This window comes from Geotrypetes seraphini, chromosome 18, assembly GCF_902459505.1.
Source record: "Geotrypetes seraphini chromosome 18, aGeoSer1.1, whole genome shotgun sequence".
NCBI classification, from domain to species: domain Eukaryota; kingdom Metazoa; phylum Chordata; class Amphibia; order Gymnophiona; family Dermophiidae; genus Geotrypetes; species Geotrypetes seraphini.
The window spans coordinates 877,101-904,594 of NC_047101.1; the positions used below are offsets into that span (position 1 = coordinate 877,101).

Below are 27,494 nucleotides of genomic sequence, written 5' to 3' on the forward strand. Positions count from 1 at the left end.
AAGTCCGGTGATCCGCACACGCGGAGCCCCGCCAGGTGTACCCTAGCATGGTTTTAGTCCCCATATCACTGTATGCTTCTAAAGGGAGATGTGCATCTAATATACCCTTACCCGTATCACTCTATGCCACTCTTAAGGAGATGTGCATCTAGTTTACCCTTAAATCCTAGAACGGTGGATTCTGCAATTACTTCCTCTGGGAGAACATTCCAGGTGTCCACCACTCGCTGCGTGAAACAAAACTTCCTGATATTCGTCCTGGACCTGTCCCCCCTCAGCTTCAGTCTATGTCCTCTTGTCCGTGTCACATTGGACATTGTAAATAACTGCTTTCCCTGCTCTATTTTGTCGAATCCTTTCAGTATTTTGAAAGTCTCGATCAGATCCCCTCGCAGTCTCCTCTTCTCAAGGGAGAATAACTTCAGTCTCCTAAGTCGTTCCTCATAGTCCAGGTTCTCCATACCTTTCACTAGCTTCGTTGCTCGTCTCTGCACCCTCTCTAGCAGTTTTATATCCTTCTTTAGGTATGGAGACCAATGCTGTAGTTTCTCTATTTTTGCTTTCCTGTCTTCTGCAGATTCTCCTTCAAGCAGCTGCTGTCCATGTCTTTTCTCCTCTCTTATTCCATTCCTTCACTACAACTGTCTCTGAACTCTTTCTACCTCAGTCCACTAAAATATCACTTTCTCACTTCAAATCCTTACTTTCAGCTTTCTAACAAATTTCCATATTATTTTCATCCTCTTCCATTGCCTTCCATCTTTAGTCTATTACCATATTTTTACCCACTTTAATCACTATCCTCTGCTCATTCATTTCTCTGTCAACTCCCGTGCCCCACCACACCTCACCTCTCCCATATAGAAACATGATGGTAGATAAAGGCCAAATGGCCCATACAGTCTGCCCATCCGCAGCATCCACTATCTCCTTCTCTCCCTAAGAGATCCCATGCTTTATTGAATTTGGACGGTCTTTGTCTCGACCACCTCCACTGGGAGACTATTCCATGTATCTACCATCCTTTCTGTAAAAAAGAGCAGAATTTCTTTAGATTACTCCTGAGCTTATCACCTATTAACTTCATCCTATGTCCTCTTATTTCAGAGTTTTCCTTTATTTGACAAAGACTCACCTCCTGTACATTAATGCCACAGAGATATTTAAACATTTCTATTATATCCCCTTTCTCCTGTCTTTCTTCCAGAGTATAAATATTAAGATCTTGAAGTCTGTCCCCATATGCTTTATGACAAAGACCACTGATCAGTTTTATAGTGGTTCCCTGGACCATCACCATCCTCATCCTATATATACCTTTTGCAGTCTCCAGAATTGTACACAGTATTCCAAATAGAGACCTATACAACAGCAGTATCACCTCCTTTTTCCTACTGCTCATTCCTTATGCTCCCAAGCGTCCTTCTGGCTTTGATCATTGACTTTTCTACCTGTTTTGCCACTTTAAGGTCATTGGACAAAATCCCTATTCCCAGCTTCTCCCTCCCTTCACCTTTCCTGCCCAGTATTGCTCCCTGTTTCTTCCCTCTCCACCCCTGAAGCCTGAAATCTCCCTCTCCACCTCCCCCCCCCCCCCACCACCAGCACCCTCCTGTCTCATCTTTCTTTTTTACTGTCCCTCCTACCATGGTCCAGCATGTCTCTTCCATCTCTCCCTCCCATTGCACAGCATCCTCACTTCTTTCTGCCCCTGGATCCAACATTTTCCCCTTTCTCCCTTTGCCCTCCTGTAAAGCATTTCTTCCACTCTCACCTCCACCCCAATGTCCAGCATGTCTCCTTCTCTCTCATAGTCCACCATCTCTTACTCCCTCCCTTGCTGCAGAGGGAAAAGAGAAAGAAAGAGATATTGAATCCAGGGCACATCTCTCCAACCCTCTCTATTGCCACATCCAACATTTCTCCCTCTCTCATCCCACATAAGAACATAAGATTTGCCATACTGAAACAGACCGAAGGTCCATCAAGCCTTTTTCTAACAGTGGCCAACCCAGATCACAAGTACCTGGCAAAATCCCAAGTAGTAAAACAGATTTTATACTGCTTATCTCCATTCAGTATCTTTTGCCCCTCCATACTAGCCCCATGCCCAACGTTTCTCCTTCTATCACCCCTCTACAGCCCCGTGCCACATCTCTCCCTCCCTTCCCTCCACCACCATGTCTAACATTTCTCCCTTTCTCATCTCTTTCCATCCCCAAATTCCTATCTTTATTATAGAAAACAACTTAAGACTTTTTTCTTCCTGAAGTTTTTCAAGTCTATTCAAATGATGTATTGTACCTCCCTATGCAGGATCTGTCCCACTGTTCCTTCTCCGCCATCACATCCAACATTTTCTCCTTCACATATCTCTCTTCCACATGCATCTCTACCTCACTCCTCTCCACCACCATGACCAATAATTCTCTCTCCCTCCCTAAGTCTAACAGTTCTCTTTCTTCCTTTCCCCATGTGCACTATATCTTTCCCTCCCACTCCACATATCCATGCCCAACAATTCTCTCTTTCTAAATAGAAATATTCCCTCTCCCACCTGCAGCATCTTTATCCCTCCTTCCATCCTGTGTCCAATTTCACACTCCTTTTTCTTTCATTCTTCCCATTCTGTGTCATGCTGCATGCCCCCTCCCCTCCCCCGTGGGAGTGTACTTGCTTCCAACCCAGTTCCAGATGTCCACGTACCGCCACCTCCTTCCTCCCTGCTTTGATACTTTCTATCTGGAGGGACACTGTGGAAGAGTAAATTAGATCTTACTGCTAATTTGCTTTCCTTTACTCTCTGCAGACCAGCACAGGACCTGCCCTAGTCTGGGTGTTTAGTGCTGCATGGGGTGATATGCTCCACTAAGGCTATTCAACAGAAGCAAGACATGGAAGTCTGAATGATTTAAGAAAAAAAAAAAAAGCAAAGCAGCAGCAGTTCCACTCAGAGCAATCCTCCAGAGAGGATAAGCAGTCACAGGACAAAGGCAGAAGGATTGTGAAGACCTGCAACAGGACATAAACACGATCGAGAAATGGGCCACGACATGCAAATGAGGTTTAATGTGGATAACTGTAAGGTGATGCATGTTGGTAACAAAAATCTTATACATGAATACAAGATGTCCGGGGCGGCACTTGGAGAGACCCTCCAGGAAAGAGACTTGGGAGTATTGGTTGACAAGTCTATGAAGCCATCTGTGCAATGCGCGGCGGCGAAGAGGGAAAACAGAATGCTAGGAATAAGAAGGGGATCACGAACAGATCAAAGAAGGTTATCAAGCCTCTGTACTGGGCCATAGTATGTTCTCACCTGGAATACAGTGTCCAGCACTGGTTGCCATACATGAAGAAGGACACAGTACTACTTGAAAGGGTCCAGAGAAGAGCAACTAAAATGGTTAAGGGGCTGGAAGAGTTGCCGTTCAGCGAAAGATTAGAGAAACTGGGCCTCCCTCGAAAAGAGGAGACTGAGAGGGGACATGACAGAAACATTCAAGATACTGAAGGGAATAGACTTAGTAGATAAAGACAGGTTGTTCACCCTTCCAAGGTAGGAAGAATGAGAGGGCACTCTCTAAAGTTAAAAGGGGATAGATTCCGTACAAATGTAAGGAAGTTCTTCTTCACCCAGAGAGTGGTGGAAAACTGGAATGCTCTTCCGGAGGTTGTTATAGGGGAAAACACCCTCCAGGGATTCAAGACAAGGTTGGACAAGTTCCTGCTGAACCGGAACGTACGCAGGTAGGATTGATCTCAGTTAGGGCTCTGGTCTTTGATCTAGGGGCCGCCGCGGAAGCGGACTGCTGGGTGCGATGGACCACTGGTCTGACCCAGCAGTGGCAATTCTTATGTTCCCTTTTGTACCTCTGTGGCTCTTGCAGAGCAGAAATGCATGGAAGTGAGTAGGTATTCAACCTGCCATTACAGCCCTATCAGGCTTAGTCAGCACTTGGGCTATTGTTTTAACCTGCTTTGCTATTTGTTTACTGGCTGGCTGAGGGACTGCACAATGCAGAGCAGATTTATAACCAGGATTCACAGTCTAGTTTTTTCTCGGACTCCATCTTCTGGTCAGGGTGCACATACCCATCTCTGCTGGTCTGGAGGTACTAAAGGAAAGCAAATTAGCAGGTAAGATCTAATTTACCCTTGTGGATTGAGAACTGATAAAGAGAGTGGGGTTAAATGGTCAGTATTCTCAATGGAGAAGGGTAGATAGTGGAATTCCCTAGAGGTCTGTGATGAGGCTGCTGCTTTTTAACATATGGGAATAATTAGTGAGGTAATTACATTTGCTGAGGACACAAAGTTGTTCAAAGTGGCTAAAACACAAGAGGATTGTGAAAAATTGCAAGAGGACCTTGTGAGATTGGAAGACTGGGTGTCAAAATGGCAGATGATGTTTAATGTGAACAAGTGCAAAGTGATGCATGTTGGAAAGAGGAACCCAAACTATTGCTATGGGATACTGGGTTCTGTGTTAGGAGTCACTGCCTAGGGAAAGGATCTAAGTGTCATTGTTGAGGATACGTTGACACTGTCAGCTCAGTGTGTGGTGGTGGCCGCTAAGAAAGCAAATAGAATGCTAGAAATCATTAGAAAAGGAATGGAAAACAAAACTGAGAATGTTATTATGCAGTTCTGGTCACTGCATCTCCAAAAAGATATAGTGGAATTAGAAAAGATGCAGAGAAGGGTGACAAAAGTGATAAGGGGGATGGGACAACTTTCCTATAAGGAAAGGCTAAAGCGGCTAGGGCTCTTCAGCTAAGAGAAGAGACGGCTCAGGGGTGATATGGTGGAGTGGAGTGGAGTGGAAAGGATAGACTCAATCACTTGTTTACTCTTTCAAAAAAATACCAGGGCTAGGGGCATGCAATGAAGCTACTAAGTAGTAAATTTAAATCAATTTGGAGCAAACCATTTCTTCATTCAATGTATATTTAAACACTAGAATTTGTTGTCAGAGAATGTGGTGAAAGCAGTTAGCCTAGCAGAATTTTAAAAAGGTTTGAATAGGGGGGGCGTGGCTTAACGCGAACACGAATGGACGTGTAATCGCTGAGCTCCTCTTCATTTAGGCAACTGAAGATAAAAAATAATATTCCCTTCTTGAAGATTACATCAAAAAATAATTATTATTGATGATGATACTACCTCTTAAGATTAAAGTTGAAGATTGAGTGAATAACAGCTAAATAATCAGAGTGCCGACATCAAGACGCTGACATCGAAGAAAAGCTGAGAGAAGGTAATTTCGCCGGCTTTTGTCTGTGCTGAGACGGCAAGCAGAGAGTGAAAGTGATAGAAACTTGAACTGACCAACGAATGTAAAATTTGTTGGTGTTGGGAAGGAGAGAATTACAAAGAGAAAAGCTGAAAAGGGAATGAGATGTGGCGGTTTGAAACAGACCTCTCCCGCCCGCGCTGAACAGAGACTCTGGGGGCAAAGAATCGGAAGATTTTCTCTTTGCTAAGACAGTGGAAGATTGGGGAGAGGGTCCGTTGAGGCGATGAAAGCTGATTAAAAGTTAAAAAGAAGAGAACTGATCTGGTTGTGAGGCTGCTGTCAGTTGATCTGTGTGGCGGTTTGATTTCTCCTGCCGGCGCTGACTCAGAGCCCTACGGGTGGTGAAGAGAGAGATCAATATTGTCCTTTTGCCGGTTTCTTTTTTGTGAGAACAGACTATTTTAAATAGAGAAAGTTGGATCGGTACGGTTTAGAGAAGAAATATTAAAAACTTAAACTTAAACTGACCAAAAAGGGCAGGGAAGTAAGAGAAAGACTGATTCTAGTGTGAAGCCTGTTGTCGGTTGAATTCCTGAACTATGGCGGTTTGAAATTACCCTTCACAGACAGTCGGAGCCCTGAGAGATCAACTAATTACTTGAAGTATTAAAAAAAAATAGATCTCATTATATGGCAGTTGTCAGTTTAACAATCTAAAGCTGAGACAGTTTGAAGCAGCTCTCTTTCAGCCAGTATTGAGTTGGAATCCTGAGAAAGATCAAATTATCCTCTGCTTGAAGCAATTTCTTGAAATACTTTTAAAAAGACAATAAAATAGATAACTAACAAGAAATTACTGTGGAGTTAATTTCTGCTGCTTGAAACTCTGAGAGAGAGAGTCTTGAGAACAAGAGGAAAAGGATTTTTCTTTTATTGACTATAATATTTGGACAGAGATACTGATTTGTAATCTGCTCAGTACTAGAACAACGCAACACTGGTGTAAAAAAAGAAAAGATTTCAAAGACAGATTACAAAAAAATTGTGACTAAAATATATCTTAAGATTCCTAACAAAACTGAATAAATAAAATCCACGAAAAAAAGAAACAATAGTATGGCAAGCACCAGACAAAACAAAAATGAGGCTGGTACATCTGCAAAAAGACAGAAACAAGACCAAATAACACCAAGCAAAATACCACTTCCTATCGAAGAATCAGACACATTAAGCAAAGCTGAAGTCATGGAAGAATTAAAACAAATCAAACAAATGCTTAAAGAAACTATAACTAATATGTCTGAAATGAAAGAAGAAATTTTAAATATACATAGACAAATGGAAGTTAACAACAAAAGAACAACTGAACTAGAATCAAAAATGGAAACTATAGAATGTGAATCAAAAAGATGTAAAAACGACAGCCTGGAATTAAATAAATTAAAAGATCAACTGGAGGATTACGAGAATAGAGGAAGAAGAAAGAACATCAAACTCTTTGGAATACAAGAAAATTTAGAGGGAAAAAATACTATCCTTTTCCTTGAAAATTTAATTCCAAAAATTCTACAATTAGACTTGAAACAACCAATTGAAATTGAAAGGGCGCATAGAATCCCAATTAAAAATTTAGAAAATAAAAACAGACCAAGACCAATCATTTTCAAAATGTTGAGATACCAACAAGCACTAGAGATACTAAATGCTGCAAAAAAAGATAAAAACTTGAATTATAAAGGATCAAGATTATGGTTTTTACCAGACTTCGCCAAAAACACAGCAACTAAAAGGAAAAAACTACTAGACATGAGACCTCTACTCAAAGAAAAAGGATTTAAATATGGTCTATACTACCCGGCGAAAATGAGAGTGTCATCTGGAGACAAGTCCTTATATTTTGAGGATCCCGAAAAACTAAAAGAGTTTCTCTCTAAACCAGAACCTATGATATATTAACATAATATATTAAGATGGTTTTGAAGACTCTATGAAAAATTAGAAAATATAACATATCGAAATATTTGAAGAAATGGAGGAAAACAATACAAAGAAAAGACAATAATAATTATATGAAAGAAAGAACAGAATATAAGAAAATTATTAAATAATACACTGCATATATGTTTAAAATAATTATATGTTGAAATCATAATACTAAGGAAATACAAATTAACATATTGTTAAATGGAAAATGATACATTAATAAAATGTTATGGAAAATGATTAAATAAATATAAAAGATCAATATAGATAGATAGAAGGGAAATTTGTTTAAACAATTGAATATTGATTGCCTGGAATGGGGAGAATGTTAGGATTACAGTTCAAATGTGTATCCTTAAGCAGCCAATGTATTGGGTGGGAAAGGGAGGGATAAGGAGAATATTTATTAGAATAATTAAGGGAGATACATTAGGGTTAAATATGTGTGTCATGAAGAAAATTTTTTGGATATTAAATATGAAAGAGGAGAGGAAGAATAAGATAATGAAAAGTATTAAAATATATAATGTCTTTTAAAATATATTCTATTAATGTCAATGGCCTGAATCACGTAATTAAAAGGAAAAAAATATTAACATTTTTAAAAAAACAAAATGCAGATATTTACTGTCTGCAAGAGACCCATCTTAATATGAAGGAATCACAGAAATTATCAGGTGGATGGATAAAAGAATGTTTTTTTGCTCCAGCAGTGGGTAAAAAAGCAGGGGTTGCAATCCTTATAAATAAAAAATGTATGGCCAATATAAAGGTAAAAAATTCAGATCCACATGGAAGATGGATACATATCGATATAGGTATGGGAAATGATACCCTGACGTTATTTAATATATATGCCCCTAATTCGAATCAATCAGAATTTTTCAAAAAGCTACAAAATATGTTATTACCACTGGCTGCCTCTAATTTAGTGGTGGCTGGAGATTTTAATGCTGTAATGGATCCATTATTGGATAAAAAACCAGGTAAAAATATTAAATCTTTAGGTCTAGATAATTTAGTTCGATCATGTGATTTGAAAGATATATGGCGTATTCTTCATTTTAATGATCAGGAGTATTCATTTTGTTCACAGGTTCATAAATCATTTTCAAGAATAGATTATATTTTTGTTTCAACAAATAATGTACAACAAGTGATTAAAGCCTCCATTGATCCTATTATCATTTCGGATCATGCGGGAATATGGATAGAATTACAAATAGATCAATTAGAAAATAATAGACCTCTTTGGAGATTTGATAATGCATTGCTTGTGGAAGACAAATTTTTGGAAAATTTTAAAACACAAATTAATGAATTTTTTCAAATAAATTTAGTGGAAGATACATCTATAGAGAATGTATGGGATGCATTTAAAGCAACTATGAGGGGTAATATCATATCATATTCAGCTTTTATTAGGAAACAAATTAAAAAACAATATATAGAATTAGAAAAAGAAATAAAAATATTAGAAGCTAAATTGATAAGTAAATGGGAATATGAAGTTTTGCAAGCTCTTTTGAAAGTAAAAGGTAAATATAATGAATTAACTTCAAAAATGATAAGAAAAGATTTGTTTTCCAAACAAACGGTGTATTATGGAAATTCTAATAAGGCGGGAAAATTATTAGCAAATTATCTTAAGGCAAAAAAAAGGAGAACTAATATTAATGGAATAAAGATGATAATGGTATAATAACAAATCAAACAAATATAATATTAAAACAATTTTTAAATTTTTATAAGGATCTATATTCTTCCGAACCTTATTTGGAGAAACAAAAAGATGGAAAAAAATTTTTAGATTTAATAAATGGACCTAAGATTCCTGATCATATAAAACGAAGTTTAGAAGAACCTATATCATTAAAAGAATTAGAAACAGCATTGAGATCTCTTAGAGTTGGATCCGCTCCAGGTGGTGATGGTTACACAGTAGAATTTTATAAAACATTTCAAAATATCCTCTCCCCACATTTATTAAAATTATATCAGACACAACTTATAAAAGGTAATATAAAAGGTACTATGGCTGAATCAATAATAATTGTTTTGCCTAAGCCAAATAAAGATCCTACTTTGGTTTCAAACTACAGGCCTATATCTTTGATAAACGTTGATAATAAACTTTTGGCGAAAATTTTGGCTTTGAGATTAGCCAAAGCTCTCCCACATATTATAGATATGCATCAAACGGGTTTCGTTGCTAAAAGACATTCCTCCAATAACTCTAGACTATTATTTCACATGCTAAACTTATCAAAAAAAATGGATGAACCGGCATTTACAGTTTCATTAGATGCCGAGAAAGCATTTGATAGGGTAGAATGGAATTTTATGTATCAGGCTTTAGAATGGTTTGGTATAGGTTCTGGATTTATACAAATGGTAAAAACATTGTATAGCTTCCCGATTGCAAGATTAAATATTAATAATAAGATATCTGATGGTTTTCAATTGCAGAGGGGAGTTAGACAAGGTTGTCCTTTATCTCCTTTGTTATTTGATGTTGTATTAGAACCCTTATTGTTAGCAATACAGCAAACGAGGGAGATACAAGGAATTCCATATTCAGATATGGAATATAAAATTTCGGCTTATGCTGATGATATTTTGCTTTATTTGAGAAATCCAGAGTCTACCTTATCTTCTTTATTGGAATTAATTGATAAGTTTGGCAAATTTTCAGGTTATAAAATTAATTGGAATAAATCTGAAATTATACCCTTGAATGTTTACTGTGTAAAAGGATTATTTGATATTTTTCCATTCATATGGAAAGAAGAAGGATTTAAATATCTAGGCATTCAAGTTAAAAAAACAATTGAAGATACTGTAAAAGAAAATGAAAAATATGTATTAAAAAAAGTAACGGAGTTATGTGAACAATGGAACCCATTACATATATCTTGGTGGGGCAGAGTTCAAACTATTAAAATGATGATGTTGCCTGTGGTTTGCTACCAAATGAGTATGATACCTATTTATTTTCAGGGGTCCTTTTATAAGAAGCTTAATAGAATTTTAACAAAATTTCTTTGGCTTGGTAAAACACCTAGAATAGCTTTAGTAACCTTACAAAAATCAATTAAGGAGGGAGGGGTAAATTTTCCAAATTTCTATAGGTACCATCAAGCCTATATTCTACGTCAGGGTATGTATTGGATCCTCCCAGAACTTATAGATAATGCACCAGATTGGTTATATTTGGAATGGCGCCTTATGTTTCCCCTAAATTTAGTTCATTTACCAAGTATTAATATACCTAAAAGATACAGAGAAAATAAAATAATAATGGATACTTGGAAAACATTGAGATTTATTGATAAATTAACAACCATCCCAATATATAAATCAACTAATCAATCCATATGGATAAACTCCAAGATCAAAGTAGGCGGAGCTCAAATCCTTTGGAAGAACTGGATTATTGCAGGAATTAGATCTCTAGATGATATTATTTCAGAAGGTAAACTGCTGGATTTTTCACAATTGCAACATAGATTTGGTCTTAATAAAACACAAAGTTTTAAATGGTTGCAATTGAAGCAGGCCATTCAGGTTGGGTTCCCTGAATGGAAATCATTAAACAATCAATATAGTTTAAAGTTCTTATGCTTTAAAGCAGACTTCCTAGGACATCAAGCCGCATTGTGGTATAAATTAATATCTGGATATTTGAATAAAAAACCAAAAAATGGTCTAAGAGACATTTGGAGCATTGAGATTGGACATCAAATTAATGCATCTCAATGGCCACTAATTTGGTCTTGGAGAATGGGATGTACAGTGTCAGCGTCTATGAGACAAACATGGTTCTTTTTATTACATAGAGCTTTTTGGACCCCTACTCGTTTACAAAAACTAGACAGTTCTAAGTCTAATAGATGCTGGCACTGTAATCTAGAACCAGGGACATTAGATCATTTATTATATCATTGTCCTTATATTAAAATATTTTGGAATTCAATTTGGCCACAAATTAATAAATTAATGGAAAATCATATTGTAATATCATATGATACAATTTTATTTGGAACAATGATGAGAAAAAAAAGTCAAATTTCACCAGAAAATAATAAACTTTTATTAATTATGACAGGGGTTGCCATTCAACATATAACTAACAATTGGAAAAATTACAACAACCTAAACTACACATTTTGGTGGAATACAATATGCCATGTTTTTAAAATGGAAAGAACAATAGCAATACAAAAGGGGACATATAATAAATTTATAAAAATATGGGGGCCATTGACAAAATACTGTAATGATTAAATAATAGAATACTTTTTCTTCTTTTCTTCTTTTAGAGATTTTTTTTTATGACACACATATAGGGGGGGTAAGGAAAACAATTTATATATAATATATTATAATATATGATACAAAATGTAACAAATGATTAAAAAATAATAGAAGGGTGGGGGGAGGGAAAATGAATAAAATTTATCCAGAATATATTGTATTAGATATAAATATGTTATTGAATAATTATCAATTGTATTCTAATATGTTGTATACTTTTATAAAATTTGAAAATATTATATTAAAGCAATAAAAGGGTGGGGGGAGGGTGAAGGGGAAAATCAAATTCAGACATACATTGTGTTAGATATAAAAGTGATACCATGCATTTATCAAATGTATTTTATTATTATGTACACTTTTTGTAAAATTTGAAAATAAAAATATAATGGAAAAAAAAAAAAAAAAAAAGGTTTGAATAATTTCCTAAAAGAAAAGTTCATAAGCCATTAATAAATTGGACTTGGGGAAATCCACTGCTTATTTTGAGGATAAGCAGCAGGGACTATTTTCTTCTTCTTTGTGACTCTGTACAGCACTACGTGCGTCTGGTAGCGCTATAGAAATAATTAATTGTAGTAGTAATATCTGTTTTACTCTTTTTTGGATTTTTCCAGGCATTTCTGACCTGGATTAGCCAATGTTGGAAACAGGACACTGGGCTTGATGGACCTTCGATCTGTCCCAGTATAGCAACTCTTATGTTCTTAGGTATTTTATGTGAGTTTTCAAAGGAACAGTATACTTGTGGAATCCTTTTGAAAATCTATGTGTGGATCACCCACATAGATTGAAACTAAGCAGGCTGTTTGAAAAATGTCTCTTTAAATCCTGTATTCATAAAGGGGTCATGTAATTTGTTGTGTGCTACATCAGTGTGATCTTTGGGAAGAACGCTTCAGCCTAGCGGTCAGCTTTTGTTTAGTTCCTTTATCTAAAACAGGCTGTGGATATTGCAGAGGTAATTCAAACATGAGTTGCTCTACAGAGTCAGACCAAGGGTCCATCTAGCCCAATATCCTGTTTCCAAGTACCTGCAGAAAGTGGCAAGATTGCATGAGGCTATACTTACCCTCTTGATCAACTAAAGATATACACGACCCTGGGTCTTTGCTGATGGCATTAGCATGGATTCGCTATGATACAAGGGTACAGTGGGTTGCAGTGATAGGTGAGGGATTACAGGGTGCGATTTGTGAAATGAATAAATGCCTACTTGTATTCTCTCTTTATTTCAGGTATGCCAATGTCTTTCTGCAGCCTGTAACAGATGATATTGCTCCTGGTTATCATAGTATTGTGCAGAGGTAAGGGCATTTCTGTTAAATCTTAAAACTAAAAAGGAGGAAGAGACATTCATCCTGCCAGATTCTCATCCTGCCCTTTTAACTTAGGCCCATGGATCTCTCTACTATCAAGAAGAACATTGAAACAGGCCAGATCCGCAGCACAGCTGAGTTCCAACGTGACATCATGCTCATGTTCCAGAATGCTGTGATGTATAACAGCTCGGACCATGATGTCTATCACATGGCAGTAGAGATGCAGAGGGACGTCCTGGAACAGATCCAGGTAATCTTATAAAGAAAGACAGCTGCATCAATGCGGTTTTGTGTGTGGAGGTGGGGTGATAGATGATTCTCGAAGAACAATGAGAGAGAGTGTCATGCATGCCACGTGGAGGGAAGGTGGGGCAGTTTCCAAAACACATTTGGAGGATGGTGAGAAAGAAAGACCCTAATAATAGGGGAAAGAAGAGGCCCTACGTAAGATCTCATATTTATAGGCCCTAGAGGAAGCTGTATTCCTTGCAAACTAAGCTCTGTTTTCTAGGTCTTATATAAATGTTATCTAAGAAAGATGTTGTAAATTAGCTTTCAGAACTATAGAAGTTCTTTTTTGAATGTCATTGTAAAATTGGACAGCATTTACAGAGCTTAATCATATCTTTGGCTCTCAGCAATTTCTGGCTACACAACTGATCATGCAAACATCCGAGTCTGGTATCAGTGCCAAGAGCCTGCGTGGGAGAGATTCTACTCGCAAACAGGATTCTTCAGAGAAGGTGAGAGCAGAAGTGCTGTTTCAGGGCAGAGCATGGAGAATCACAGGGATAGTCATAAAAATGAAATCAGCAGGAGTTCTACCAGTCTTTGGCAGGATGATTGCTATCATGGCCTAGGGAGGAAATGGCGGTCATATTAGGGGATTAGGAGCTTTCTGTGCAGAAGGTACAGCATGCCTTTTGGAAGGGGGAGGGAGGTAGTCTTCATGTAGGTGTATAGATCTTGCCTAGGGAGAAAGAACATGTAAAAATAGCCATACTGGGTCAGACCAATGGTCCATCTAGTCCAGTATCCTGTTTCCCAACAGTGGCCAATCCAGGTCACAAGTACCTGGCAGAAATCCAAATTGAAGCAAGGTCTATCTCTATCTCTCTCTCTATCTCTCTAGTAATACAACAGGCCTTGGAGGAGGGAAGATTTTCATCCTTGGGAGGTGTATTGACTATCTTTGAGGGTGACTTTCCATGAGGAGGGTGCACAACAAGCTCTGTGACGTGCTGCTGTGTTGACTGATACCACCATGATCTTGGGAGAGTGGATGCTCTTGTTCTAATGCAAAACAGTGTGCCCTGGGAAAAGGGTAGAGAAAAGCTTTCCATGCCACAGGGAGAAGTGAAATGGTCTTTATAAATGAAAAGCAAGGTGTGTCATAGGGAGATCAAAGGTGATCAATCAAACATAACTAAACCTTAAACTTTACAGCATATTCCAAGAAAAGAATTCATGTCTATGTCAGGAGAATAATCAGCTTCTGGAGGAAATGCCATGGGTTCTGGAAACTGAGGCCACTATGCTCAAAACTCGCTGTGCCTTTAACGATAGACACTAAACCATTTTTAACCTGTTTAATGCCTTAAGTATTTCAGCTATCGATGCCCAAAATGGCTAAGCGCAGTCTTTTCTGTGGTTTGTAGCAGCCGCCAATAATCATATGTAAACAACAAGCTCATCAATGTTAAAATGAGCACTTCAATCGATGCCCAGCTGATGCACAAAATGATGTGCCAATTTTTAACGCTCTGAAATCTCCAACAGGTCTGGAGGTGCCAGTAGTGTAAAAGAAAAGGCATCCCAAACAGCAGCCTTTTAAAAATTTTAATGGGCATAGAAGTTGTGCGTGTGTTACAAATATTTTTTTCTCCCATTTGCATCTTTGCTTTCCTGACTACACGACCAGCCTCTCTTAACTCTTCCTCTTTCTGTGATCTTTTGTTTTTATCTTTTGGAACTCAGAGTGATCTACGATGCTCTCATAGCTTTTCAGTACATTGTGACTAATTACGTCCTCCTAATCCTCATGGACGTTCAAGTTGCAATGTATTACATAAACAAGCAAGGAAGCACGGGTTCTCTCCTTCGTTATCAGGATGCCCAGAAGACTTGGAATGGGGCGATTGCTTGTAATATATTTTTGAAAGCAGTATGCATTCGAGAAAAGCAATATTCTCTCGCAGATGGATTCAGGAGGTTTCTTCAATCACGAGTGGGCGCTCAATTCTGCATCACATATTCTCTCTTTGGAACACTCCTCAGATAGACCTCAGATAATAATAATAATTTATTTCTTATATACCGCCAAAGCCTAGAAATGTTCGAGGCGGTTTACAATAAAGGGCTGGACAATCAGAGAAAGGGTACAATCAGCAAATACAATCGTTGAATGGGAAGCAATCCGCAAAATAGATACAATTAATAGATGTAAGTAGGGGAGCTGGTACAATATAAGGGGTTAGGAGGGAGGGAGGAGAAAGGAGATCTAGGGGGCAAGGGTAGGGTAGGGGTCTTGGGCTACAAATCGGTTAAATAGATTTGTTTTTAATAATTTTCTGCAGTTTAGGTAGGATGATGAGTGCGAGAAAATATTGCACAGCCAGTCATTTAGATGACCTGCTTGGAAGGCTAGAGTTCTGTTCAGATGTCTTTTGTAACGGCAGGCTTTTAGAGTTGGATGGCTGAAGAGATGAGCTTTGCGAGTGGGTCTGGATGGACAATCCATGGTAAAGTGGGGGGACCATGTATAGGGGGGCCAAACCATGGATGGATTTGTAGCAGAGGCAGGCAAACTTGATCAGCACTCTTGCTTCCAGCCAGTGAAGTTTTTGGTAGTAGGGAGTAATGTGTTCCCACTTTTTCAGCCCAAAGATCAGTCGAATTGCTGAATTTTGGATGATACGTAGTCTTTGAATAGTTTTTTTGAAGGAACCCAGGTAGATAATGTTGCAGTAGTCGAGTAAGCTCAGGATGGAGGATTAGACCAGTAAGCGGAATGAGGAAGCATCGAAGTATTTTCTGATGGTTCTTAATTTCCATAGGGAGGAGAAGCATTTTCTGACTAGTAGGTCGGTGTGAGTTTCAAAGGTGAGGTTGCAGTCTAGAGTCACTCCTAGAATTTTTATGGAGTCTGTGATGGGAAAGATTTGACCGTTTAGAGAGATTGAAGAGTCTTTGATTTTGTCGTTTGGACTGGCCAGGAAGAATTTGGTTTTATCTGAGTTGAATTTCAATTTGAAGTCAGACATCCATAATTCGATTTGCTTGAGGATGGATGCCAGATGGCTTTTTGTCTCGGGAGTTACGCAGGTTAGGGGAAAGATTATGGAAATGTCGTTGGCGTAAATGTAAAATTTAATTTTCAGGTCTTGCAAAAGGTTCCCTAGTGCAGCCAGGTAGATGTTGAAGAGAGTGGGGGAGAGGGGAGAGCCCTGCGGGACCCCACATGCATTTACCCAGCTGGAGGGAATGTGTGTTGTCGCTGTAAACTTGGTATGACCTTTTTGTAAGGAACCCTTGAACCATTTTAGAACATTGCCTGAGAGACCGATTAACACTAAGCAGTCTAAGACGATGGAATGGTCAACTAAGTCAAAGGCACTACTTAAGTCAAACTGGAGGACTAATGCACTTGTGCCCTGGCTGAACAGAGAGTGGAGGGAATCTAGTAGGGAGGCAATAATGGTTTCAGTGCTGTGACCGGGTCTGAATCCTGACTGGTTGTCGTTTAGAATGTTGAATTTGTCTAGATAGTTTACTAGGTCTTGATTGACAAGACCTTCCATTAGTTTTGTGAAGAAGGGGATATTCGCTATGGGTCTGTAATTTGATGTCAGGTTAATAGGTTCCTTGGGGTTTTTTACAATCGGGGTAATTAGGATTTGTCCTAGATCCTCAGGGAAAGTTCCCGATAGTAAAAGGGAAGAGAGCCAGGTGTGTAACTTGGCTTTGAAAGTGACCGGAGCAACTTTTATTACGTTGGGTGGGCACTCGTCTAGTTTGCAGTGGGAGTTGGCGTATTTTGAGTAGAGTGTAGAGAACTATTGCCAGGTTAGGATTGTGAAGTTGTTCCAGAGAAGGTCCGCTCTAGGTTCGTCAGAAGGCTGAGCAACTGGGTAGTTCAGATGGTTGGCAGTGGCTCCCGAAAGGGAGGATCGCAAATTGGAGATTTTGCTGTTGAAGAACTCAGCTAGGGCTTTGGCTGGAGGAGGGGATTCAGAGGTGGGACGGGTTAGGGTCTGAATGTCATAGAGCTTGTTGACTATTTTGAAAAGATTTTTGATATTGGGGTAAGGGGAGCCGATTTTTAGAGCGTAGAAGTTGGTACGTTTGGATGTTATAAGATTTTTATAGTCTTTTAATTTTGTTCTCCAATTTGTTCTGTCTTTACTGTCACCGGATTTCAGCCATAGTCTTTCGAGTTTCCGAAGTTCTCATTTCATTGAAACTAGTTCCGCGTCGAACCAACCGTCAGTGGTTTTGTTTCTCATTTTCTTATTTTTAATGGGGGCCATGGTGTTTAGTATATATGTGCTTGTGCTGGACCAAGAATCGGCTGTGAATTAGTCGGGATCTGGGTTGGAGGAGAGGTCATAGTGTGACCAGAATTCAGTTGGGTTGATAAAGCCTCTGGTGGATATCGTTTTCTTGGTCCTTTTTTTCAGTTTGGAGTAAGATGTGTGGCGTCTTGCTTGCCAGTTAAGTTGAAGGTTGCATAGTCGGTGGTCTGACCATAGGGTGTCTGTCCAAGTGGGTAGTTCCCAAAGAATCTTAGGGTAGAGTAGGTCTTTGGAGGAGAAGGTTGCTAGATCAAGTTGGTGACCTTTATGGTGGGTTCTTTCAAGGGCTAGTACGGAGAAGTCTTGGTGCGCCGTTGGGTCTTGGCTTTTTGTAGCAGCAGGCTTCCCTGCTGGTTTCAGGGGAGGGGCGGAGCAGTGCTCTCACGCTCCTAAGTTGAGCCCCGAAGAAAAGAAATGAAATGCCCGCAGGTTTCGGTGCGGGGCTCGGGCGATGGGTCTGGGCTTTTTGTAGCAGCAGGCTCCCCTGCTGGTTTCAGGGGAGGGGCGGAGCGGTGCTCTCACGCTCCTAAGTCGAGCCCTGAAGAAAAGATAGATCTGTTTGCGTCCCCCCCACAATCACAAGTTGCCTCAATTTTGCTCCAGGCAGTTTTCTCCCTGCCTGGAACCGGATGCATTTCTTTTGGATTGGCCACGCAAGTTTCTTTATGCATTTCCTCCAATCCCTATCATCTTCGAGATGCTTAAGAACAGAAGAACATAAGAAATGCCTCTGCTGGGTCAGACCCGAGGTCCATCATGCCCAGCAGTCCGCTCACGCGGTGGCCCAACAGGTCCTGGACCTGTGTAGTAATCTTCTATCTATACCCCTCTATCCCCATTTCCAGTAGGAATTTATCCAATCCTTTCTTGAACCCCAGTACCGTACTCTGCCCTATTACGTCCTCTGGAAGCGCATTCCAGGTGTCCACCACACGTTGGGTAAAGAAGAACTTCCTAGCATTTGTTTTGAATCTGTCTCCTATCAGCTTTTCCAAATGCCCTCTTGTTCTTTTGTTATTAGAAAGTTTGAAGAATCTGTCCCTCTTTACTCTCTCTATGCCCTTCATGATCTTATAAGTCTCTATCATATCTCCTCTAAGTCTCCTCTTCTCCAGGGAAAAGAGACCCAGCTTCTCCAATCTCTCAGAATATGACAGGTTTTCCATACCTTTTATCAGACGTGTCGCTCTCCTCTGAACCCTCTTGACTAACGCCATATCCTTCTTAAGGTACGGCGACCAATATTGGACGCAGTACTCCAAATGCGGGCGCACCATTGCCCAATACAACGGCAGGATAACTTCTTTCGTTCTGGCTATAATACCCTTTTTGATTATACCAAGCATTCTATTCGCTCTCTTAGCGGCCGCTGCACACTGTGCCGACGGCTTCATTGTCATGTCCACCATTACCCCCAAGTCCCTTTCCTGGGTACTCTTATTCAATAACAAGCTTAAGCAGGAATTGGCCAGCATGATTCTGTTGGCCCTCGGTGGCCCAGGCGTCTTTGGTTCTCCCTTCTACCTCAGCTCAGCATCAAGGAACCAATGCCTCTTCAGACTTTTCCATCTCTTCTAATGTAGAGTCACGTATATCTTCTGCATTTCAAGCTACAACTGACAGCTTGGTACCTCTTGGGTTGACATGGACTGAATTTCATCTTTCTCATCCTGTCAGACATATCTTAGAAGCGTCATGAAAACCGCCTACACAGCAGTGTTACCAACAGAACTGGACACGATTTTCCACTTGGTGTACTTTTCATTGTCATGATGCTATATCCAGCTCTATATATGTAGTATTGGATTTCTTCTGCATTTATCTAATTTAGGCCTCAAGACCACTTTGATTCGAGTTCATCTCAGTGCTATCAATGCTTTTCACAGCCCAGTTGATGGTAAACCTCTTTACTGCTCATCCTGTTGTGTCCAGATTCATTAACAAACTTTTTCAAGGTCAAACCACCTCTCAAACTATCTCCAGTAGTTTTGGATCTCAATATTGTTCTCTCTAGCCTTATGAAGTCTTCTTTTGAACCAATGTCTTTGGCTTATCTGAAATACTTGGACAATGTTTTTTTCTCATCTCTCTTACTTCTGTTTGAAGAATGAGTGAACTTCAAGCACTGGTGGCGGATCCATTGATCACAGTGTTTCATCATGACAAAGTTGTGCTTTGCACCCATCCAAAGCTCCTTCCAAAAGTAGTCACAGAAGGTCATTAAATCAATCTACCGTACTTCCAGGGTTCTTTCCTAAAACTGTTTCTCATTCTGGAGAAACAGCTCTTCATACTTTCGTTTCAAACGAGCCTGGGCTTCCTTCTTATAGAGAATTCAGCCACATATAGCATCTCCTCAACTTTTCATCTCCTTTGATCCTAATAAGGTGGGATGTCCTGTATCCAAGAGAACTATATCTACAGAGTTAATGGTTTGTATCCTTTTCTCTTATGCTCAGGCTTTGCTGCAACTGGGAGTTATGTCACAGCCCACAAGATCTGAACTATGGCAGCTTCTCTTGCTTTCCTATGCTCACCTCCTATTGATGAAATATGTAAAGCTGCTATTTGGTCCTCAGTACATATATTCACATCTCACTACTGTCTGGAATTTAATTCCAGATGGGAGGGTCATTTCGGCCAAGCAGTATTGTAACATTTATTTTCTTAATGGCCACTACTCCCTCAATCCCATTCTAGTAAGCTAGGGAGTCTCACATGTGATAATATGCTGCCTGCTTGTCTTGGGATAAAGCACAGTTACTTACCGTAACAGGTGTTATCCACGGACAGCAGACAGATATTCTCACAACTCACCCACCTCCCCTGCTTGGCTTCTTAGCTTGCTTATGGAACTGAAAAGCCGTGAGTCTGCGTCAAATAGAAAGGCACTCACGCATGTGCAGTTCTGGCAGTTTGAAAGCTTTCTTACGTTCTTAAAGTGACAATACACTTTTAAAGCTATCCATACTGGAGCTCCGTGGATGACGTCACCCACATGTGAGAATATCTGCCTGCTGTCCCTGGATAACACCTGTTACGGAAAGTAACTGTGCTTTACTGTAGTTCCAACAGACCAATCCAGAGACTTGCAGGTAATGTCCATTTACCAGCGGGTGGAGATGAGAGAGAATGATACAGCTCTGCCAAAGGAGAAAGAGAAAATCTGCTGTCTCTTAACTAAGAAACTTGTCAAGCTCTGGTTAGTTTGTGGTTTCAAAGTAACAGTCAGTACAGACTGATCCAGAGAGCCTAGCCCTCAGCCCCAGAATGAACATTGCTGTATAACTTCCAGGAGTGGCACTTCTGCAAACAAATCAATTGAAAACTCATATGAGCTATGAATATATATACACAGAAAAAAGCCTGACAATTCCCTAGAGCAAGGGTGGGCCTCTGGATTGATCTGTTGGAACTAGAGAATGACACGGGGAAAAAATCTGTCCCCGTCACCGCCCCGTCCCCGTCCCACCATCCTCTGCACCGCTCCGTCACCGCCATTCCCTTCACCGCCCCGTCACCGCCATCCCTTTCACCGCCCCGTCACCGCCACTGCCATCCCATTCACCACCCCGTCACCATCCCCGCAGCATCCATATAAGCCTTAGTACTGTAATATTTAGCTTATTCCTTTCTTATAAATCAAAGTTCCTGCTGCTGAACTAGAGAAAGAGATGTTCAGCTGGCAGGGCTTTGTTTATAAATTTTTATCAACACAACTAATATACTACTTTATCCTAAAGCAAAAAATAAATAAATAAATAGAATTTTTTTCTACCTTTGTTGTCTGGTTTCTGCTTTCCACATCTTCTCATTCAATTCCTTCCATCCACTGTGTGTCTTCTCTCTGCGTCTTCCATTTGCTGTTACTGTGCCTCTCCCTTTACCCTCCCCCAATTGGTCTAGCACCCATCTTCTTCCCTCCGCTCCCCCATAGTCTGGCATCTGTCTTCTTCCCTTCCAGCATCTTCTCCCTACTCTGTCTTCCACATTTCCCTTCAGGGTCTGTTCCTCTCTACCCTCTTTCAATGTCTGTTCTATTCCTTTCCACCACCACCCTTCCCTCCCTCCTTTACAATCTGTTCCTTTCTACCACCCTTCAGCTCCTCTCGCGTGGCCTATCTATCTACCTCCCTCCCTCTTATTTTCGTGGCACGTTACAATGTAATTTGTGCAAGCCGCTGGAGCCTGCGAGCTCTGTCCCTGTCCCATTCCCACAAACTATCTCACTTCTGTGTTCCTATTTTTCCCATTTCTAATATCTCTCCTATGTATCTGCCATTGCCCCCCCACCCCCGTGTCCATATACCATCCCCATGGCATGTCCCCTTTATGTCTCTGTCCCTATGCCCCATGCACATAATTTCCCCTCTTTCTGTTACCTTCCTCTGTCCAGATTTCCCCTATCTTCCTCTTCCATACCAGCGTGTCTCTTCTTTTCAACACTGCTTTCCCTCTTTCTCCCCCCCGCCCTGCTTCCAGCATCTGGCTCACCTGCCTTTCTTTCCTGCTGTGGGTTTCTTTCTTTGCCTCTTCATCCCCTTGGCCCAGAATATTTTTTCCTTTCACTCCCTCCTTCCTAGTATGAGCCGGGAACAAACGCGATCTCGTGGTCTAGCAGCCCCCACCTACCCGATCGCAGCGTTTAGCCAGCTCCCTCCCTCCACCTCACCTTACATTCTGAGTTTGCCGACTTCCTTTTTCCCCGAGCCACACACGTTTAAAAAGACGCGCACGTGCGGCTGCGCGAGTCCATCAAGCTTCTCCTCTCCTGCAACTTCCTGTTTCCGGTTACGTCAGAGGAGAAGCTTGATGGACTTGCGTAGCTGCGCGTGCACGACTTTTTGAACGCGTGCGGCTCAGGAAAATGAAAGCCGCAAACTCAGAATTAAAGGTGAGGTAGAGGGAGGGAGCTGGCTAAATGCTACGGGCGGGCGGTGGCTGCGTGGACCGCGCGATCCTGAATGCCTCACTGCGGAGACAAGACCATTCACCGCTCCACGGGCGGTGAATGGCCTTGTCCCCGTCCCCGCAGCGACTGTTATTTTTCATTCCCCGTTCCGGCGGGTTACCCGCAGCTAAACGCGGCTAGCTGCGGGTAACCGCCACCGTGTCATTCTCTAGTTGGAACTACAGGAAAGAAAACTATCGGGTAAGAACTAATTTTTCCTTCCATTTCAGAAACATGTGAGCTGAGGACCATGTGGCAGATCTACAAATTTTTTCAATGGTAATAGATTATGACTTGGTCAACAAAGTAGCTTGAGCCCTCCTGGAATGCACTTTGAGGGCCAAAGGAGGATGTCTACCCACTATAATGAACAAAAGGCATCCTTCAGCCATCAAGCAATGGTAGGCTTGGAATCCTGCTCACTCTTTTTGCAGCCAGCAAACAAGTCAAAAAGATCTGAATATCTGAACTCTTTGTTGACCTCAAGATATGTGTTCAAAATTCCACACACATCCAAACACCGGAGGGATCGATACTTATCTGGATAATCCTCCCTGTGAAATGAGGGAAGAATGAGCTGATTTAGATGGAGATCATCTTGCCTCCATTAAATGGAGGAACAGGTCCCAGCACGGAATAGTTTGCAATTCTGACCACATGTCTGGCCAAAGTAATTGTCATCAAAAACACTATCTTAAGGGTGAACTTAACCAGAGGCTCAAAAGTAGGCCTTTGAAAGGCACATAGGACATTAAGATTACAGGATGGACACGCTGTCCCCCCTTAGGGGACTCCAAGTGGTTAACCTTGAGCAGTGTTCGGAAGCATCTTACTTTGAAGAGAGTGTTCTTGGTGGCTTTTTCTTTGGTTCAGTGAATTTCGGAGTTGCAGGTCATCTCATGCAAGGAGCCCCTTTTGCTGTCTTTGAAGGACAAAGTGATCTTTAGTCTGTTTGTTCTTTCTCCCTAAGGTGGTGTCTGTTTTTTATCTCAGTCAGTCGGTATCATTGCTAGTGCTGGGAGAGGATGATGATTTCCTGAGCAGTGACAGTTACATCAGCTGGATGTCTATAGGGCCCTGCCTATGTACCTGTGAAAGATGGGAGATTTTCTGTTCTGTTGGAAGGTCATAAGAAAGAGGAGCAGCTTCCAATGCTATTATTGCTAGATGAATCAAAGAGGTAGTGCCATCATCCTACCTTCTTAAGGGAAGAGCAGTCCTGTCATTGTTTAAAATTCATTCTACTAGGGGTCAATTGGCTTCTTGAACAGAATGCTCCCTGGTGCTCTCTCTCAAAATTTGTAGGACAGTGGGTGTAGTCTTCTCTTTTTAAAATCAGTCAGCTTCGTCTCCCATATCCATTGTTTTTAGAAAAATATTTTGTCATGCTAGTTCAGGCTTTAGTTTTATCATCCCTAGACTATTGCAGCAGCTTATATAGCTCTCTCGCAGATAATCACTTTCTACACTTTGAATTTTATATTGGCTGCCCATATAAGCTTGCATGCTTGGTTTCTGAAATATCTGAGGGCTCTAACCCAGCTTGTTTTCGTTCCCCCCTCAATCATAGAAATTCTAGAATGAGTGTTTCTCATTTAATTTACTTACCTTTTCCTTTAGGTGTACAGTAAATTAAGTTTTAGAAAGCTCTTTCTCACATAAATAGGTTCAGATCTGGCAGTCTCTCCCAAATGATCTAAAATTGTTTTCTTCTTCTTATCGCTTCAGGAAAATTTAAAGACATATTTATTTTAAAAAGTTTCAGCTCTGATTATTGTCACATATATACAGCATTTTCTGATCCACTTTGAACCCTTCTGGGAGTTGGTGGAATACAAGCACCTTAATAATATCTTACTTTTGTGTATCACTGTCGAATGGATTTACAGGCTTGTCAGGATGTGGCCTTCAAGGCACAACTCTTGGAAGCAGAACTTCAGGGGTCCCACCTTTGATGTGTCTCCATTTGTCTGTGCTGGTCCCTACGAAAGGAGAAATTAGGCCTTACCTGCTAATTTTCATTCCTTTAGTCCCTCCAGAATGGCACAAAGCTCACCCATATCAGGTGTATCCTAGTTTATAGATTAAGATATGATTATTTGTCCATGAATGGTGTGGTGATTGGGGTTGTGAGGCATTGGTTCATGGTTAGCTTGTTTGGCTATTTTGCCTTGTTTTACAAAAAAAGAGTAGAGTGTCATTTAATGGCAGCAGATAATGAATGGGCAGCTGCACATGTGTCCCTGAGATGGGATACAGGTTTGGTGCGCTGAGGGAATGTTTCTTTTGTTCTTTTTTGGAAGTTTTGCTTGGCTATTTGGGAACTGACTTTCAGGGGAATGCACAGCTCACTTAATAGGCTAACTTGGAAATCAGTGTTCCTCGGTCTCCATCTGCTGATGAGAGTGCATAACCCATTTGTTTGTGCTGATCTGGAGGAACTAAAGGAAAGAAAATTAGCAGGTAAGACCTGATTTCTCCCTGAGAACTTTGTTACCTCACCAACCCATGTTTAACATGGCATTTGTGCATTTATTTCTGTCAAATCTTCCTTATACACATTCTACTGTCTTAAGAAATACAATTCAAAATGCATTCAATTATGTTTGTTTCACTGGAGTACACAACATGAAAGAAAAATTAAAGAAATTCTTTATCACCTCTCCAGACCTGTATAGACTTCACTGATGGGTAATAGCTCACTTTGATCAGCAGGTGGAGACTGAGACCAAACTTTGGTTGTAGTACTAAATAGCTGTATCCCCAGTCTTTGCTCAGTCTCTCCTTATTTAGGGCTGTTGGAATATGTATAGTGCTCCTTGTCCCCATTCTCGTGCCGGACTGAGCTTGGGGGGACCCTGTTTGGGGGTCTGCCCAACCTCGGGGATGTCACACTCGACAGGTCATGAGTTGAGTCCCTCTCCTCCACGTCCCCATATTTTTGTAGAGGTGCCTTAGCTGTAAGCCTTGCCACTGATACCAGCAAGGCATATAGCTTTGAGAGCCAGTGGAGTTTGTTCAGGAAAAAAAAAAAATTCTGAGGCAGTGCTGGTCTGAAGGGATCCTTTACCAAACTTTACCATATTTGGCTAAAATAACAGAAAAAATTGTATATAATCAATTATCAGAATACATAGAAAAAACCAACATATTGCACCCAAATCAAACCGGGTTCAGACAAAACCACTCTACAGAGCACTCTTTGATTGGGATGACTACAATGATACTGTATCATCTGGATCACCACTCCTCTGTTGTATTGATTTCTCTTGATCTATCCTCAGCCTTTGATACCATTGATCATACTCTTTTAATACACAGACTTCACTCCATAGGTGTGACTGATCAAGTCCTTAGCTGGTTTACATCCTACTTTGAAAATCGTTCCTCTATAGTCACCTTTAACAATACTAACTCTAACAATTTCACATTACCATATGGTATCCCTCAAGGATCAATACTCTCTCCTATTTTATTTAATATCTTTCTCGCTCCACTTATGACTTTATGTCAATCCATTGGTTTTTTGGTATTCGCCTATGCCGATGATATACAATTATTACATCCAATTGACCCCAAGAATACACAGGAAATAACAGCAATAAATAACAAATTGGATCAGATTCATCACTGGCTGGATACTAACAAGTTATCATTAAATATTCTTAAAACCAACGCGATGCTCTTCCCATGGAAGGATAGTAGTTCATTTATTACCCCAATCTCGATTAATGGCAATCCATTACAGATACAACAAAATATTAAAATCTTAGGTATTATATTTGACAATAAATTATCATACCATGACCACATAAGTAATGTTGTTAAATCTACTTTTTTCAGACTACACTAAATTCGCTCTGTCTCTAAATTCTTATGTACAAAATCTCTCAACATTCTGATTCATTCTTTAGTCATCTCTAAACTCGATTACTGTAATGCTTTATTCAAAGGTTTATCTCATAAAGAAATTAGACGTCTTCAAATTGTGCAGAATGCCGCTATTAAAATAATTCACAAAGCAAAAAAATTTGACCACGTCACACCCTTACTTAAAGAATCTCATTGGCTTCCTGTAGCACACCGCATTTTATTTAAGATATGCCTGCTCACGTTTAAAACTCTCATTTTTCAAACTCCCGCTTTTATCCATAGAGTCTTAATTCCATATACCACTTCTAGAACATTGAGATCACAGGATCAACATCTATTGACCATTCCCTCGTTAAAAATCATAAATACTAGACGGCTCACTATTTTTTCAGTGACAGCTCCTCAGTCCTGGAATGATCTCCCAATACATATAAGAGAAGAAAAGAACCTTGAAAAATTTAAGATTAAGCTCAAAAGTTTCCTTTTTAACGATGCTTTTAGTGAATAATGATCTTTTCTTTAGCACTCTCCAGACCAGTAGAGGTTAACTTTACGATTGGGTATATATCTAATCATGACCAGCAGGTGGAGACTGAAAACAAAACTTTGGGACAGTATATCCTAGCCCCTCCTCTCTATTTCCCTCAGTCTTCTTTCAGTCTCCAGCAGGTGTTGAGTGATCTGTACCCATCTCCCTTGGTAGGGCTGTTGGAATTTGTTTAGAGGTTTATTGTCCCTGTTTTTAGCCGGACGGAGCTTGGACGGACTCTGTTTGGGGGTTCGTCCGACCTCGGGGGTGTCAAACCCGGCGGGTCACGAGCGGGGTCCCTCCCCCCACTTCCTCCACCTCCCCATATTTTTTTAGAGGAGCCTCAGCAGTAAGCCTTGCCCCCTAAATCAAGCAAGGCATATTGCTTCGAGAGCCTGTGGAGTCTGTTCTGTAAAAAAAAAAAAAATCCTGAGGTAGTGCTGGTCTGGAGGGTTGTATCCCTTTAAGAAAACTGTATTTTACTGTATTTTTTCAACTAACCGGCACTTTTTTACAGCTAGGTCGCGTATGGAGCAATGAGCACTTCTAAAGGGAAAAAGTGCTCATTGTGCTCCAGACGCGAGGCACTCGCGGCCGGCCTGTGCAAGCGGTGTTCAGGCCGGTGCGGTGGAGGAGCTCCGTCGGCAGCGGCTGCAGGCGCCCAGAGCTCCCCGCCGATGGTGCCTCGCGAGTCGGCAGGGAACGG

General features: G+C 40.5%; 1 protein-coding gene across 7 annotated transcripts in view; it reads left to right on the top strand.

The window, feature by feature from the left end:
* The window catches only part of BRD8 (bromodomain containing 8), a 107,668-nt gene that overhangs the window by 67,121 nt on the left and 13,053 nt on the right, over window positions 1-27,494 (top strand). For 6 of the 7 annotated variants that reach the window (XR_004537470.1, XR_004537471.1, XM_033927012.1 and 3 more), the window contains exons 17-19: window positions 12,778-12,846; window positions 12,934-13,111; window positions 13,500-13,604. Coding sequence is in view for 4 of the 7 variants with exons in the window: in XM_033927012.1 (XP_033782903.1) it covers window positions 12,778-12,846; window positions 12,934-13,111; window positions 13,500-13,604 (352 nt within the window). In the remaining 3 variants the exon portion in view is untranslated. Of the gene's footprint in view, window positions 1-12,777; window positions 12,847-12,933; window positions 13,112-13,499; window positions 13,605-27,494 lie in introns of those variants that run through there. The other variant, XR_004537472.1, reaches the window with a different exon arrangement.